The sequence below is a fragment of the Pundamilia nyererei genome, unplaced genomic scaffold, assembly GCF_000239375.1.
Source record: "Pundamilia nyererei isolate P.nyererei 1_Seehausen unplaced genomic scaffold, PunNye1.0 scaffold00016, whole genome shotgun sequence".
NCBI lineage: Eukaryota > Metazoa > Chordata > Actinopteri > Cichliformes > Cichlidae > Pundamilia > Pundamilia nyererei.
The window spans coordinates 3560458-3577380 of NW_005187417.1; the positions used below are offsets into that span (position 1 = coordinate 3560458).

The 16923-nt window shown below is 40.1% G+C and overlaps 1 protein-coding gene across 1 annotated transcript in view; it reads left to right on the forward strand.

The window, feature by feature from the left end:
* The window catches only part of LOC102193146 (collagen alpha-2(XI) chain-like), a 76179-nt gene that overhangs the window by 32278 nt on the left and 26978 nt on the right, over window positions 1-16923 (forward strand). The window contains exons 2-6 of the mRNA XM_005725656.1: window positions 4941-5088; window positions 5366-5524; window positions 7574-7766; window positions 11073-11207; window positions 11576-11656. Of these exons, the coding sequence (XP_005725713.1) occupies window positions 4941-5088; window positions 5366-5524; window positions 7574-7766; window positions 11073-11207; window positions 11576-11656 (716 nt within the window). The remainder of the gene's footprint in view (window positions 1-4940; window positions 5089-5365; window positions 5525-7573; window positions 7767-11072; window positions 11208-11575; window positions 11657-16923) is intronic.

The window sequence follows — 16923 nt, forward strand, 5'->3', positions numbered from 1 at the left end:
GTGTGTGTGTGTGTGTGTGTGTGTGTGTGTGTGTGTGTGTAACATTTGTGTACTCAGATCCAAGGCAGGCCAAACCTCTGTGTTACAACCTTCAGAAATTCCTGCTGTATCGATACAAAATACACACTTTCACAATATATGGGTACACACGTATGTTTTATTTCAAAGTGTTTCAAACTTTACAGCGTTTGCAGATCCAGTGTCCATCATCCCTGCATTTGGCACAGGTGAATTTCTGACATGTTGCACAGGTAAACCTGCTGCGATTTCTGTTGCAGCGCTCTTTCACCTGGCACTGCGTTGTCTTTACAGTCCCTGGCACAGCAGCAGCCACAGCAGCTTCAGCAGCCTGCCTCTGTGCTAATATTACCTTGTGCTGCATGAATCGGCAACGAAGTTCCTTGGCTATAAGACTCAGAAACATGCCTTGTACAAAATGTAGGCATTCACTGCCGCCAGGTCCAGCATATTGTAGAAAACCGCTACTGGCCACCTGCGTGTTGCTGCTCTTACGGAGTACATCTGCGCCATTTGGTCCAACACGTCTACACCACACTGTAAAAGCAGAGAGAGGGAGTCATGAGTATATGGTTTTTTCTATAGGCCTGTATAGCACCCATCAGAAAACATTGTAGCACTGGTGTAAAATTATACACACATTCACATACCTTCATGTGGTTATAGTCTGTCCGTGTTGGGTTTCCTCTTTCTGCCATCACCGATCGTCACGTCTTGGTGCATGAAACTGAGAACACACACAGTCTTGGGTTTTTTTTTTAGGTGCATAAATTGTCAAGGAGACACTGCCACTTCTAAGCATTGAAATGGAGAGTGCCTCTCGCTGTGCAGTGTCTTTTGCAAATTGAGTAACTTCACGCCGGACTTTATTCACCGTGCCCAGCAATGTTGTTTTGCGTTGCAACAGCCTGTGACATTGACAGTGAAATAAATTGTCCGTTGTGACATTTCTCCCATCATCCAAAAACGACTCCATCAGTTTCATGACCACGTTCTCTGCCAGCCTCTCTCCCTTCTGACGACTGGGGTCCTTTCCCAAGTAAGGACATGCAAAGACATGCAGCTTGTGGGGATAGGTTAATTGGATAATCCAAATTGCCACTAGGTGTGAATGTGCGAGTGAATGTTGTCTGTCCCTGTGTGTTAGCCCTGCGACAGACTGGCGACCTGTCCAGGGTGTACCCCGCCTTTCGCCCTATGACAGCTGGGATAGGCTCCAACGCCCCCCCGTGACCCTGAAAAGGATAAGCGGAAGCGAATGGATGGATGGATGGATGGATGGATATGTACTATGGCAATGACAAACCTTAGCAGACCTCTGTGGGTCCAGCTTGCGCAGTGAAGCACGAGCGACTACTGCACTGGGCATTCCAATGTCCCCCTCTACCCACACAGTGCTGTCTTTTGCCGTGTTGCAAAAGAACTGAACTGAGGGACAGAATTTATTTATTTAATTAATTTTTGCTATTTTTACATGAACAGGCAGAGGAGAGAACATGCAAAGCTTGAGAGATCACACATGTCACTCATGTCATTGTATTAGCAACGTTTCATTCTGTTTTCACACAATTTTTTATAAATTAAACAGACTTGTATTTCCATATATTGTAAATGTGTCTTTCATATTTGCAGGTCAGTCAATGTGTGGGATATTTTGTACAGATATGGCAGGCATTTTTGAGGGTTGTAACACAGATTTTTCTCCTGCCTTGGATCTGAGCTAGTCAACAAATGAGTCAACAAATGCAAATGTGCCAGGCCTCAAAGATAATGGGTGGTTTTCACAACAAAAGCAGGAGGAGAATCGAGCTGACGACCTGCAAAAACCTCAGCAGGGGTGAATAACACCTTGGGACTTGCACCAGAAAATAAAAAAGTCAGTAATTCTCGGAGGTTTTAGGTTCAGGGGATTTGCGCAGGTTTAGTAAATCTAGTGTTAACAAAGCATTTTCACTCGGAGAACTGCCACTCACTGGATAATTTTTCCTTTTTAGACCATTATTTGTAAACCTCAGAAATGGTGGGAAAATCACAGGAGATCAGCAGTTTCTGAAGTACTCAGACCAGCCCATCTGGCACCAGCAACCAGACCACATTCAAAGTCACTTACATCACCTTTTTTCCCCGTTCTGATGCTCACTTTGAACTTTCAGCAGGTCGTCTTGACTTTGTTTTCCAAGTAACTTCCAAGGAACTGGCTCATTAGAAACAAAGGGGTCAATGAGTGTATCTGTTCACTTGGTTATTTAAGTAAAATGCTTGCACCAGCTGCTTTTATGCGCTTTACCTCTTGTTACTTTAATTTCTGATTCTTTTATCATCTGCCTGTTTTAGTTCTTTCTGCCTTCTTTACTTCTAAGTGATTTTATGTTGAAATTGCTGATGTGACACTGGGTCTGTCAGAAATGTATTTCCTCCGAGCAGAAGAGTGTGATCATGCTGCACTCGTCGAGCGGTGATTTGTGCAGCTCTGCTGCCAGCAGGACAGAGCCTGTGGGTCTACGATGGGGCTGACAGACACAGATTTATCAATTAAAAAATAAACTATTTTTTAAAAAATCCGTTTATTCTGTTGGAATAATTATGTATCTTCAAAAAAAAAGTCTAAATCACCCTTGCTGTTGTGTGCTCATGTAAATCATTCAGACAGTGATCTTTAGTTAGGTTTTTATCTCTCACATCATGCTCAAATAATCCTACTCTGTTAGCATAATTAATCTTAGGCCTGCACCTTATGTAATGACATTGGCATTTTGGTTTAGAGGGATCTCTGTGAGCTCCCAGGTGAGTGTGTGACCACCATACAACAATGCCAGTCTTCTTAAGAACGGTGACTCAGTTTCTCCAAATGTGATGAAAAGCTGCGTTCATAATCCTCTGAAAGGAGTTCTTCAAGTACAGAGTAATGAACGAGCCCACCTGTGGGCAAGTTGTGACGAATGGCACTTTACCTGCTCACATGTGGTAATGTCTATCTAATGACAGAAAATAAGCCAATGGGGGAGGGGTAAAACACTGTTTAGTACTGTAAGGCAGCAGAAAGAGGGAAAAAAAAAAACAGGTTAAAATATGTAACAGCCCTCTGCAGCGTTAAAAGGCAACAGCACCGCAAGTGGTTTCTGCTTTTTAGTAATGCCAACAGTGAGTGCTGTGTTCACAGCATGCTAAGGTTTCTCTTAAGTTCTAGCAGACTGAATGATTTGGTGCGCCTACAACACACATGGTCGCCGCCTGGATGCATTAATCTTGAAACGCTTATATTACATGACCAAAAGTATGTGGACACTTGAGCCTTCATCTCACGGATGTTGGATGGGGTTGAGCTCAATGCCCTGTGCAGGCCAAATTCTTCCACATTACGCTGAAAAGAGGATTTTGTTATGGGCCTGGTTTTGTATAGATGGGCTTATTAAGGAAGGTAACAAATGTTTTTGTTTACAGGTACAGGTGCATGTTAGTGTGATGAAAACAATAGGAAGTTACTGCAGCACACCTTGTTGATTAGGCATAGATAGGTAAAGTACAGTACTGTGCAAAAACCCTCATTTCTTAATGTTTTGCTTCCACGTAGCCAGACTTTCTTGTATATTTTTTAAAGTTGAACTGAGCAGTAGTAATTAGTTAAATTATATTGTCTTTGACATTTTTCAACAGGCAAAAAATGTTGGGTTTTTTTTGTTTTTTTTGCACCAACAAGGTGATTCCCAAAGATCTGTAGCTTCATCAGAAATGGTCACTGTGGATGGATGGCTTCTTGACAGCCATCCATCTACTCAAGAAAAGGGAGAGGGGGCTGCGGTATGCCAAATTACGCAAGATCTGGACTGAAAATCATGTGGCAAAAGGTTTGATAGAGTGATGAGTTGTGGTTTGGGGCTGCATTTCCACCAGTAGTGTTGGAGATCCAAATCAAAATGTATGAAATTATGAATTCAAAGAAATGCACCCAGTATTCCATGTTGGATCAAAATCTATCTGGAAAGTGTCTGATTGTCAACAACTTCAGTTTTCAGCATCTATCTCACCACGTGAGACTGTCAGTCATTGATTGGTCTCCCTAGAGCACGGACATCAACATTACTGTAGCAGTGTAGGATTATATTGACAGAGAACAGAACACAAGGCAGCCAACGTCCAAAGAAGAGCTTTGAATGACCTTTAAGAAGCCTGGAGAACTATTTGTGAAGACTACTACTCGGTACTAAGAGAATAGGCTGTGTTAAAGTGGTCATACTAAATATTGACTCTTTAGAATTATAAAGACTCTGTCTTTGCCTAATATACCAAACTTCCATATACAGTTGCAGAGGTTTGAAGAAATTGTTACACCTTTTTCCCATTTCAGTAGCAAAATATAAGGAATCAATTCAAGACTTGTAATTGTTAAAATACTTGAAATATAGTTGATTGGCTTTAAAAAGTAAATTGAGTAAGTCACGTGTTATATTCTGCAGGAATGCACAGCCGAGTTTCCTTTAGGGTGGGCTATAACATGTGTTAGCTTCCAACAGTTACGGCTGCCTCTGCAAGCTGTTTTACAACCCACCTCCCCTCAAGTGCTCTAGTTCCAACACTTCATGTTATTCAAGCTATTTCTGACTTATTCAGTGCCATCGCTGTTCTCACTGATGCCTGCTCTGTTGTGAGGCGATTCTTTTGCTGCTTTTGGGGAGGCGTGAGAACAGAGCCACACCAACAAAACTAAATTACTGCAGTTTTGTTTTGACTGTTGTGGTACAGGCAGAATTTCTGGTTAAATACAGCAGTACACCTTGAAACTTGGGCCTTCTTATCAGTAACAACAGAAATCAAAATGAAGCGGGTATGAAACAGTTGCCTCCCTGCCAATGAGGTGCATTATTAAAACACCTAGAGAATCATTACTTTAGGTTATGATCGTTTTCTTTATTGTCTCCCAACAGATGAAGTGAACATCCTGCAGGAGCTTTCTTTTCATATCACAAACAGCAGTAATGCCTCCATGACTGTGGGTGAGAGCAAGTGTCTGGTCCTGCAGGTGGGACAGTACTCCACCTTGGCCCTCCCTCTGAGACAGATCTTCATCGATGGGTAAAATGTCTTCTTCGTCTCTCACTTTTTCCTGCTCTGTCTTGCTCTTGTTGAAGGTAAAGTTAGGGAAAAAATTCATAATGGTCTTTTTTTCCAGTCCTCCTGTGAGTTTTCTGTTTATTTTTATCGTGTGACATTATAATTAGCAACATGTTTCTATCCACTGGTGTTTATAGTACAGTTTGTGCCCACACATGCAACTTATTAAAGAGGACTTAGCTGTATTATTTATCCTTTGAGTACCAATTATATGGCTAAGTGATGTGTTTGTGTTTAGGTTTGAAGATAAGTTCAGTTTGCTGGTACAGTTGCGAAGTCCTCAGAGGGAAGAACGAAGTGTCTTCACTATGCTCAGTCCCGACAATCATGTCATGCTGCAGCTGCGGATCAGTGCTCATGCCATCATCTTCATAGGAACGCAGCAGAGACACTATGAGTGAGTCCACTTCTTGATTTTTTTTTTCTCCACCCAGATTATTTGGAAAGTGAGTAAGGCTGTACAATATCGGCAATATAAAATCAAATAATTTTCATTAGTGGTTTCTAAATGGCACCATCTGGAATAAATGCACCCATTCATAATGGGCATAGAAATTAAAAATAAAAGAAGAAAAAAAAACAACCCAAAAGTGTCTTTTAATTCTTATGGAATGAGTGTCATTTGTTGAATTTTATTACTACAAAATTGGTTTCTGCAGTGCAATCACTGAAGAAGAAGCCTTTCTGTGCTTGCAGCGGAGGGTCTGCCATTATGGCTCACGTCCTCAGAATTACATCTGAGGTGCTTCGGCACTGCGAGGAGAATAGTGCACAGACCACTACTGAAAGGTGCAGGTTCATTGCAGACCTGTAATCAATAGCCTTTCTCTGGCCTCCTCTCTAATCAAGGACTGATAGGGCTGCAGTGACTCACCTGCCCTGGATTGCAGTTTGTCGGTGGGAAAGGGGCAGACTGGCAAATAGGAAGGGAATTGAGATTGCTGGCACTAAAAGATACCAGCACAACAAGCCACTTTTCTCTCTATCTGATCAAGTCCGGCCCTGTCTCTGATTAGATAAATAAATTGGCTCACCTTATCAGTCCATTCTTTTTGGCAGCCAAATCTCCCTTTTCTGTTTTTTCTCTCTTCCATGCGCATTGCTCTGTACACACATGCCATGCGTTTCACTCACTAAATAAACTGTTATATAATTAAAGTTCATGTCAATCCAAAAACTCTGTAGTTGGCGTGATACAGTCATACAGTCTCCTGTTTTGGATGAGTCATGGCGAAAGAGAACCATGCAGGTTTTCCTTTAGTATCACACACCAAGAGAAAAAAATCAAACTGTAGTCTGATATGTTCAAGCTAATTTGCTGTACTTGACATTGCACGTCCTGTGACGTGACTGTTTTGCACATCGCATCTTCGATGGTGCAATGATTTATTGTGCAGCCCTAAAACTGAGTATAAATTATTTTTGTGTCAAGTCCTGTGAAACCTCTTTGGCAGATAAAAGGAATTATTCAGAAGTGATTAAGTAAAATTGCTAAAAGTCCGCCAGCAAGAAACCGTCAAGTGAGTGCATGGTTTCTGTACCCATCACTGACAAACTCCAGATGTTGAGGTATTAGAGAACAGCTCATGCCCGTTCCTGCTTCGTAGCAGAATTGTATGCAAATTTGTTGGTTAGACAAAGGAGAACTCTGTGGAGGTATATTTGTTTGCAGCCTGTGTTTCTATTTGAAGATAACTGCTTTTGGCTGTCTCTTTGGAGAAATGATTTATTAGGTAACTCTTGGCAGGTTTCTCCTCTAAAAGAACCACAAAGCTTGAAGCAATGCATCAGTGTAAGACAGCATACAGAAATGGGCCAAAAGATAGACATACACAGATACTGTAGTTATCTTGTACTGTTTGCACATGAATGATTTTATTTCAGCTTTTTTAACAGAAAGCTGCATGTCTATCAAGTTTCTACTATTAGAGTTTGGCTAGATCCAGAGATCAAATTGACCTGTTTGATTCTGTGAATGTTTGAGGTCTTTGGTTAAATCACAGAGTGGACATACAAGTGGTTGGATCTGACTTTCATGAAGTACTAGCTGGAACTAAACTACGTATACAAGGAGCTGACCTTAAAGAGGAGATCAGCCAAATTTAATTTGGGTATTGTAATTGATTTTTTATGTGCTGTCACAGGACTTACACACATGCCCACACTGAAAGACATGATTAAACCTTCTCAGAGAACAAGAGCTCATTCTGTTTGTTTGTTTGTTTGGCTGAGCCTGATGAAAGAATGCAGAATGTGTGGAGTCCTTGAGATGTATTTATTTATTTATTTTGAGTCCTTGAGATTTAGACGGCACCCAGATGTCAACACAAAGTTATCTTACTATGATTACAGTGCCCAAAGCATTTTTTGAACTCAACTGCTTTGTCACATTCGTACAAGAACTTTAAGACACAAAGCCAATGATCTGCGTGTCTCTGTCTGTCAGGTTCCCGTTTAGTGGTTTGTCTGATGGAAAGTGGCACCATGTGGCCATCAGTGTGGCTGCCAAGCGGCTCGCACTCTATGTGGACTGCTCTCTGCTGGAGAGTGTGGACTGGGTTTACTACGGCATGGGGATCAGCACCGACGGTCTGCTCATGGTTGGAGGAATTATTGAGAGCTTTGAAACTCCGTTTGAAGTAAGTGGCTCTGCAACCTTTTGAGTGATGAAAAAAAGCAGGGGCTCCAGCCCTGACACCTCTGTTTATTGTACATAGACCCTGACAATATCCGGTATGATTGGTCCTGTTTAGATTTAAAGCATTTTATTTATTTGTTTTATTATTTGTTTCTTGTTGCACTTCATATGAATAACAACTTTGCTATGCAACGAACAGATTAAAGCAACTATTTCCAAATAGATGGCCATGTGTGATGTCCAGTTGATTTTCTTTTACTTTGAAAAGTCATGCATTCCTGTTCATCCTTCTACAAGTAAACAGCAAAGAAAGGAGCACACATTCCACCCATCTCTTTTCATCACAGACCCAAAGATGCTTGGAAACAGAGAATCTTTCTATAGACATGCTTGTATATTGACTAAAGCATGTACTGTTCATGTTTTGTTTTTGCATTTATTTTATTGTGTTTCATGCATCCAAAACAGACTAAAATGGATGGATTCAGCATGTGGATGTATGCAATTGATCCAGAAACATGTGGACTTGTTCTGGTGATTAATCAGTGGTATTAGTCATTGACGGGAAGCTCGCTTGATAGATATTCAAACCAAATCTTCAGGAGATCTGTTCATCGTCACACTGTTGTTTTTATGGTGTTAGCTTCTATGATTGTTTTCACTTTAGCTTTTGTTTTGCTAAAACGTTCTTCAGCCTTTTCTGCTTTCTTTGTTTTCTGCATCTTCCTCTGTGCTCTCTGATTTTGACCTCTTTCAACCAGTTAACCATTTCGAAGGTTATTTTTTTCAAGTGGGCTTCTGTGTTTTTAATGTTTTTCCTGGGGTTTTTTTTTTTTTTTTTTTTAATTGTCTTGATTTAGTTAACCTGTGTCTTATTATCCTTCTGCCTGGTGTTCATTTAGGATGTGTGCCTCTGTTCAGTCTTTGATCTTTGGTTTGCTGATGTCTCTTTTTTTAAAAATTGTTTTCTTGATACTTTTTTTGCGTTTTGTTTCTTTTCCCCACTAATCTGTGCTTCCTTATTTTCATTCACCTGCTGGGCTTCTCCTAAGAATTGTGTTATCAAATGTGACATTGATGGTTCTTTAAACTTTTATGTGAGCATCTCAAGAGCATTTTGATGGCCCGTAATGCATTGTGGATATTAGTTGCTATAACAAGCTTTGTGGATATAGCTTGAGGATTAGAGCAGGCAGTGACTGCATCACAGTGGGGGTGAGGACGAGCGTTATAGAGGTAGCATCTGGATTTGTTTTTAGCAACAATTAAAATGGGTTTTCCATCCATCTATCCCACGACGACAGATCCCTGAGGTGCTGACAGTCTTATCTCTGGACAATCTTTTGTGTTCGACACAGTGAAACCATATATTAATGAACTCTGCACTTATATGCAACTATTACTGCCATCCAGTGCAGCATGAGTAGAGCTTCTCAGAATAATTTTGTTTGTTCTGGATTAGGTTCTCATAAAAAAATGATTTTAAAGGGAGGCAAAATGTGTGGCATGTTGAAACAGGAATTTCTGGGTGCTTTGCTTTGCTTTGTGCTGTAAATAAACAAAATGATCTGTTATTTGCTAAGTGCAAAAGTGTGTGCTCTTAAAATGGATTTGATTACTTGTACATGATTGCTTTAGTTATGCACACGCTGCATACTTTAGGCTACATTGTAAAGATCCAGGAGTGACAGCTGCATTTGGTTTTTGAAGAAAAGTCTGTTGTATATTTCAATCACCAAATAATAGAAATATTTGTCCTTCATGAAAATGTACTGCAGATGCATCTGTTTAACAGACATATGTTGTTTGATCCCCTGTCTATTTCAAGGTCATCATGGGATTTTTCTAACGGAGGTACTTGAGATTTGGTTCTTCTTCAGAGGACATGAAACATCTCTAAAACTATCTCTTTATATACAGTAACACAGGTCTGTGTTAAATAAAACATAACATTTCTCAGATGGATTTTCCTTAAAGTCCTTACAGACTGTGTGTCTCTTACTTTTCTTCTGTAAGCAGCTGAGATCAAATAGCTTGTTAAAATGCATTTTACTTTTTCCAAAATGGACCTGGACTTCATTGCTTTCATTTGGATAAACAATGAGAAATTTGCATAAGCAATGTAATTTCTACATGTATTGTAAACATTCATGTATGGTTTCACTTACTTTAGGTTCAATAAGTCTCAAAGTCATGGGCATCTATCTCCTAAACAACGGAACTTATGCCATGCTGCACTCACACAAACACAGAGGCATGCTCTCACCTACCATCACACTCTTATTAACATAGCCTGAGGACAGAGGACAGGATCATGATTTGTTTTTCTTACTTGGCCTGACGGAGATTCACTGGAAAAGGACCATGGGAAACCCTGTGTGTGTGTGTGTGTGTGTGTGTGTGTGTGTGTGTTCACCTGACAGCTTTTGTCTGTTCATTTGGGTTTCATTATCTTGGGGTCCTTAACATTACTTGTTACTTTTTGTTAAAAAAAACTCTAACTCTTGTTAAAATGCTGTGATACTTCCACTCCTGAGACTATAAAATGCAGCAGAGATGTAGAACTTCTCACTTTCATCGGACTAAAATTTATCACAAAGCAGGTTGTTGCTACATGTTCAGGTGTAGTTATTGAAGTGCTGCTGAATATTTCTGCAATACAAGATTGTATAAATTAAAACTGCAGATGTAAAGTTTCTTTTGACAACAATTTAAAGGAATACATAAATATGGTGGAGTATGTTCTAATGTCTGGCCGTTTGGCAGTAGAAGCTTCTGTATGCTTTGCTGGATAGCATCAGGGGTGACTGTTGATTTTTAGTGTGCCTCAGGCTCTCTGCAGATGTCTTACCTCACCAGTTTCACTAATGCTCAGTAGATGGGTGTTGGTGATCTTCTGGGCAGTTTCAGTGCCTTCTGGTATTTAGTCATGGACATCCCATTCCAGTTTGTAATGCTTCCAGTTAGGATCCTTAGTAAGGTTCCTCTGTAGAAGTGAGCTAGAACTTGGCATGGTAATTTTAGGCTTCTCAGATTTCCTTAAAAGCTTTCTTCATCACATGTAACATAGATGAGGAAACGTTTTTTGAAAATGAATATTAAAATATTTTGATTTTGTTGTTTCAAATATTGAAACTTAATATCACCACATTTCGGTTATAGGTAAATTAAGTTAAACTTCTAGTATGTCAGGCTATCCAAACTGATATTTCATGGGGATAACAAGCAGGACATGAAGAGACATTTACTTTTTTGACGTTGTGTTTTCAGACTGCATGTTTGGTTGCTCTTTAATTTCTCTGTGCAGGGTCATCTTCGACAGCTGGCCTTCCTGATGGGAGATCCAGATGCTGCCCAGCAGCACTGTAGCCACCACCCACCCCTCTGCAGTGTCACTGCTCCTAAGCCTCCCCGCTTACCACGCACCAACAACCCGCTGCAGGTGAGGAACGCTGATTTAAAGAAACGGCAAAAGAAATTAAATCAGGAACATTTTCTTTTGACTTGTATACACAGCAGCCCTCAAACATGTCACTGAGGTATTTAAGGTGAAGCCATCCATGTCTTTTGAAGCCCACAACACAAACGCTCAGGCTCCTGCAGTTAATTCACTGACAGCACGCACTGCTATATAATTTAATATAAGCAATATGAAAGATCACCAGAGGATTTAAAATAAAAACTGCACTGACTCCTGTGGTTTTGATCCAGTCTGGTGAATTTAACAACTGGTTGTTCATCAGTGCAGGCTTGAACAGTCTTTGATTGTGGTTTTTTTATTTAGAAATTGTTGCCTCTGTTTCCACACAGAATATACTGTTGTCCTCCAATGACCTGGAGAACCTGCTGGGGGATGCAAAGGACAAGTCCTTTTTGAGCTTTGACCGAACTGTAAGTAGGATATTGGATGTCTTAAGTGTTAATTGTTAACCAGAAATTCACTTTTAATTCGCATGTTAGAAACAGTGAAAAAGTGCAGTTACCTGGTTTCACAGCTGTCGCCCAGTGCTGTAGTGACAGACTATGGGCAGCTTATAACCAGTGTATATATACACCGACCACTGGTCTGGTTTACGTAGGTTCTTTTTTTGCCATTAGTGTCTGTGTCTGTGAAACCAACAGTCCGTCAGTCTGCAACAGTCTGTCATTAATTAGCCATGCTGTGCTGAGCCTCAGGCGTCAGAGGCCTCATCCAGCAGTCCCACCTCTGTCTTTGGCTGACTGGTCCACTTCACATGGTTGTGTGCGCTGCATATGTGTGTTTAAGTGCTTGATCTGTGAGACACTGTGTGTGTCTGCTCACTGGCCTTTGTTGTGGCCTGCAAGAGGCCACATTCCTTCACTCAGGCTAAAAGTCTGCTTTGATAAATTGTAGCAATGGCTCATTTCTTTTGATCTTTACCAAATGCAGTTTGGGATTGGATTAGTGGTTTTATTTTGAATATTTAAAATGAAGTAATAATCAGCACAGCTGTTTCCCTTACTATGTGTAATCAGCAGCTCATCTGGATTCAAATGAGAGTATTGTTTTCTGAGCATCAGGACCGGACTGAAACTGTCAACTTTTGTGCAGAACAACATTACACGTGCCGAGGTGGGTGGAGCCAGGGAGCCCCATCCATCTTCTATGTGCAGAGGTGAAGAAGCTTGACAGAATAGTAAGGGGGTTAGGGGTCACTGATAAGAGGCAGACTAGTAATTTGAAGTGTGAAAAGTGATTTCCCCCTGTTGTTAAAGTAGTCACCTGATTATTTCCAGTAAATTCGCTTTTGGATGATCTGATGGATTTTTGGTATTCTGTAAACTTTCTCTGCTGTTTATATAAATAATATCTAAACACTATCTCTCATATTGTTCTGTTTCCTTACTGCTTACTGCTCAAACTATAGGTTGTATGTGAAATATTAATATGGGCACCAAGAAATCCCTCACCAGTTTGTGGATTCGCATTTTATGAAGCTTTGAGTTTTGAAGCTTTGCGGGGTTTTCACTGAGGCAGTCCTGGTGTTTTTAAACCACATCTGACAAGCAAAGTTTGGATCTAATGAAATAACTGAGAAAACCAGACTTTCCCCAGCTAACTACTTGTGACTGACAAGTTAGCCAATGAACATAGCCATAATGTTTTATTCAACGTATTCCAGAAACTGGGAAGAGTCACCAGGAAAATGCTTAATGATGTCATGGATCAAGGTAGCCAAAGGCTGGCTTTCTCATAACTAGAGGAGTCGCCTCCTGCTGGCAGCAGCAAGAAAATACAGATTTAAGACCTTTTTTTTTTCTTCTTTTTTTTCTTTACTCATGTTTGCTTCACTTTTCCAACTTGGAAGCTAGGTCTATATTTCATACTCTCTGTATGCTGTTGCCTTAGTTTTCTGAGCCAGAAGTGACCATATTTGGATGAAATAATGAGAAATCATGTAGCAGTGAACATTGTACCACTTGTTTAGTAACCTGCATTTACAAAATGTATGGACAGAGATGGATAGCTGCTAATTCGTGCTAAGTAAAGAGTTAAGATGTGTTAAGTGCACAGCAGTCCAAACCTTTCTGTCAAATCATTGCATTAAAAAATACTCCAAAAGGCGAAGCCTAGCTCACAGATAGTTTGCTAGTTAGCACTCATCTATTACTTAAATCAGCCTAGGAAGTGTAAAATTAGCCTGGTCTAGTACCAGGCTGTAGAGTTGTTTATTTCTGCTGTAAAGTTGGGCATTACAACATGTAAATATTGGAGATAAACTTACTTTTAGAATCAGCCTCAAGTGGCCATTTGAGGAACTTCATTTTCCTCGTCTTTGGTGACAATTTTGAGGACAGGCCAGGTAGACTGAATGTTGAATCACTGTTGGTGATGAGTGCGAGCACACATGTAATGATCAGTTCACGGCCAGACACAGACATCATATGTTTTTGGCCATGCAGTGATTAAAAGGTAATTAGACGTGAAAATGTACTGTTAACATTAATTGCAATATTGATTGCTTATCAAATAAAACCGCCTTACTCTCTGTACCAGCCGATTCATTTGTTTCTACTTAAGATCGCTCAGTGTTTAAAATCATGTCAGTGATGATGAATGTTTAATCTCATCAGCACATCCCACATCAGCCTTAGGATGCCAAAATGTGCATGCACATACTATTGTTCACGCACATGAACCAAACACTTCTTGAAATGCTGTACTGGCGCTCGTGTTTCTGGAATCACCATATGAGGAAAACAAAGAGGGCTACATATGTTTCGAAACAAAGGAAAAACAAAGCTGGTTTGAATTTACATTTTTGTGTATACAAAACATACCTTAAATAATCAGTGAGGGTCTGTTTGTCTTTAAAAAATGCAGCAGTGTATAGCCAGAGAAGCTACTGCAACCTTGAATATTTAAGAAAAAAAAAACAAACGGGCCATGCCGTGCCATGCTAGCCCCGCCAGGCAGAAGCTTCTACATCAGGATGGCATTGGGATTCCTTTTTGATGATGTACATGACCAAGACCTCTCCTGCTGTTTTGTGTTGTCGGGACTTTTTGGGTTTTTTCCAGGAGCAAGCTGCCCCAGATCCGTCTTAATAGTCACTGAAATCTTCTTCATATGGCTGCATCACATTTTCTCACGTAATTATCTCTGTCTGTTCATCTGTTTCTGTTTTCTGTCTTTTACTGCGTCTGATTCCGTCTTTCCGTTTTCCATGTCTCTGTCCTCTTCTATCTGTTTAAGTCTTTGCATCCTTGAGTTTTTGTTTTTTTGTTTTTGTTTTGTTTTTGCTGATGAAATTTTTGCATGGCATTGTTGTGCAACTAAATAGCTGTACTTAGCTACAAGTGAAAGTGAGTGATGATCACGGCTTATCATGTAGGTAACAATAAATCAGAGAATAAAGGATATAATTGTTTTTTCTGCTGTCTGTCTCTCATTATAGCCATGCAAACCATGCTTGCGGTGGTAAAGCTGCCTCTGGCTCTCTTCTGGTCCCTCTTCCCTTCTTTAAAAAAAAAAAATTTCTAAAGAAAGTAAATATAGCAACACATTAACAAGACCTATTTCTCTTTTGTTGAGGTCTGCTGCAGTCGTCTTTGAAACCTAACATTTCTGACTGCTGGGCCTCTTTGTTGGGGTTTCCTGATTTGATGAATGTCCCTTCTGGGTCCCCCTTGACAGGTACTCTCTTTAGAGACATGGCTTTCAACCAGTCAATGTACAGCACCTCAAATGTGCACAAAGATTTTAAATGGCACTGGAGGTCATGGGCCTTAGCTAAACATGTAATCACAAAGTCAGCGCTAACCTGAGTGTAATCTGACTGCTTTTAACTTATAATTAACTTGTCCCATATTAGTCAGAGTTACTTTGTTTTGCAAATTCTCTTTGTCATTCACAGCTTCTCAAATTGTGAACACATGTTGTTTTTCACCTATTTTACATAATCACTCAGGTCAGAGTTTTCCTTGTACAAGACATTTAATGTTAAGTCATCGATATGTACTGTGGCACATTTTTAAGGGCTGTTTTATATTGTTGGCAGACTTTTATTGGGATAAAGAAGTAGTCATCAAAATGGGTTCAAGCTGTGCTATTAGTGCATGTACAGATAATAAAATGAGAAAGTTGTGAATCTTTTTCCCTTTCTTTATTTTCTCCCACTTCATCTTTGGGCCAATGGAAACTTGCAGCATATGTAACTAACTTCTCAAACTGTTCCTGCTGCTGTGTCACCTGACTCGTGAGTCAGCTAGCTCATGAACATGGATAAATATTTCAGTCCAGAAGAACCCAAATGTTGTTGTATTGATGTTAGGATTACACAGAAGTCCCTGAAAATGTTTCAGCATGTGGGGGTTCCCTGCCCGCAAAAAGTTAGAGAACCACACGGTTAAACAACTGATCAATTGTTGGAGTAATCAACATATTAGCTTCCCAACGTTATAGTCTACTAGAAGGCATGTGTTCAGATTTCTTTCCATGTGCAAAATGCATATTTTTCAGAAAGAGGGGGGAAAGAAGGAGGTAGTGCTGGAGAGCATGACGAAGCTTGCATTTGATTGTTTCTCTATGTTGAAGGTTACCAGGCAACTGAAACCAGTTTGTTGAAGGGGTTTTGTAGTTACAGCACTGCTTACACACGATTCCTAACAGTGTCAGAGACAGGCAGGGAAACACACACGCGCCTATGGAGTTAATGTTCCCTGTTCCATGTCTCGTCCCTTCCAAGTGTTTCCGTTAGGGTCTCTAGAGAAGTCCCCTTTCATAAATCTTGTCAAACAATGGCTTTTAACTGTCCCACTGAGACAAAAGCAAAGAGGTTTGGGAAAAATGATCCATCATTCTGACACTTTTCCATGACTTGCTAAAACTGGCGAGAATGGCTTGCTTTACGTGAGGTGTCATTTTTGATGTCATGACGTAGCCTTAGCATTGAGGAGTGTGCCTGTTAATGAATTACCCATTTTAGGTTAATAAATGAAAATATATTTTTGATGGAACAGATGTGTTAACATGGATTTGCTGTCTTATTTACATATGTAGCAACTTAACTCCCTTTTCCCCTCATTTAACACCTGACCTTTGGCTGAAGACAAATGCTAAGACCGGGTCATCCAGCAGGTCTGAAGAGACTGTAAGATGGTCAGGTTAGCCTGGATTCAACCCTATAAGGACATGAGATACTTCTTCAGTGATTAAGGAGGTTATTGCTATTGTAGTGTGTGTTTGTGCACTTGTATGGACAGAAAGTTTGGAAATTATCATTGATCTCTTCCATCCTAGAGGCCTCTTTAGTGGCTGGTGGGGTGTAAAGCTGCTGCCAGTCAGGCTTCAGTCAGAAGGGAGAATACAATACAGTATAACTAAACTGAATTTATATTTTTGGAATTTGAAAGCGATTCTGTTGCTGATTCTGTCATGCAGTTGCATTAACTTTTTTCACCTCTCTGGAAGTGATTCCTTGCAGAAAACACCTGAGAACCACTGGTTCTCATGCTTAAAATGCGTAAAATTTCAATTTTCACAGGTTTTTTTTTTCCTTTTTAAATTTCTTGATTGGTAAGGATGTTAATAAGGAGTAAGAGATAGTCCAACATTATTTGATCACGTTTGGAGCAGTGACTGACTAAATTGGGAGTGCAGTTTCACATGTGAAATGTGTATAATTAAAAAGTCT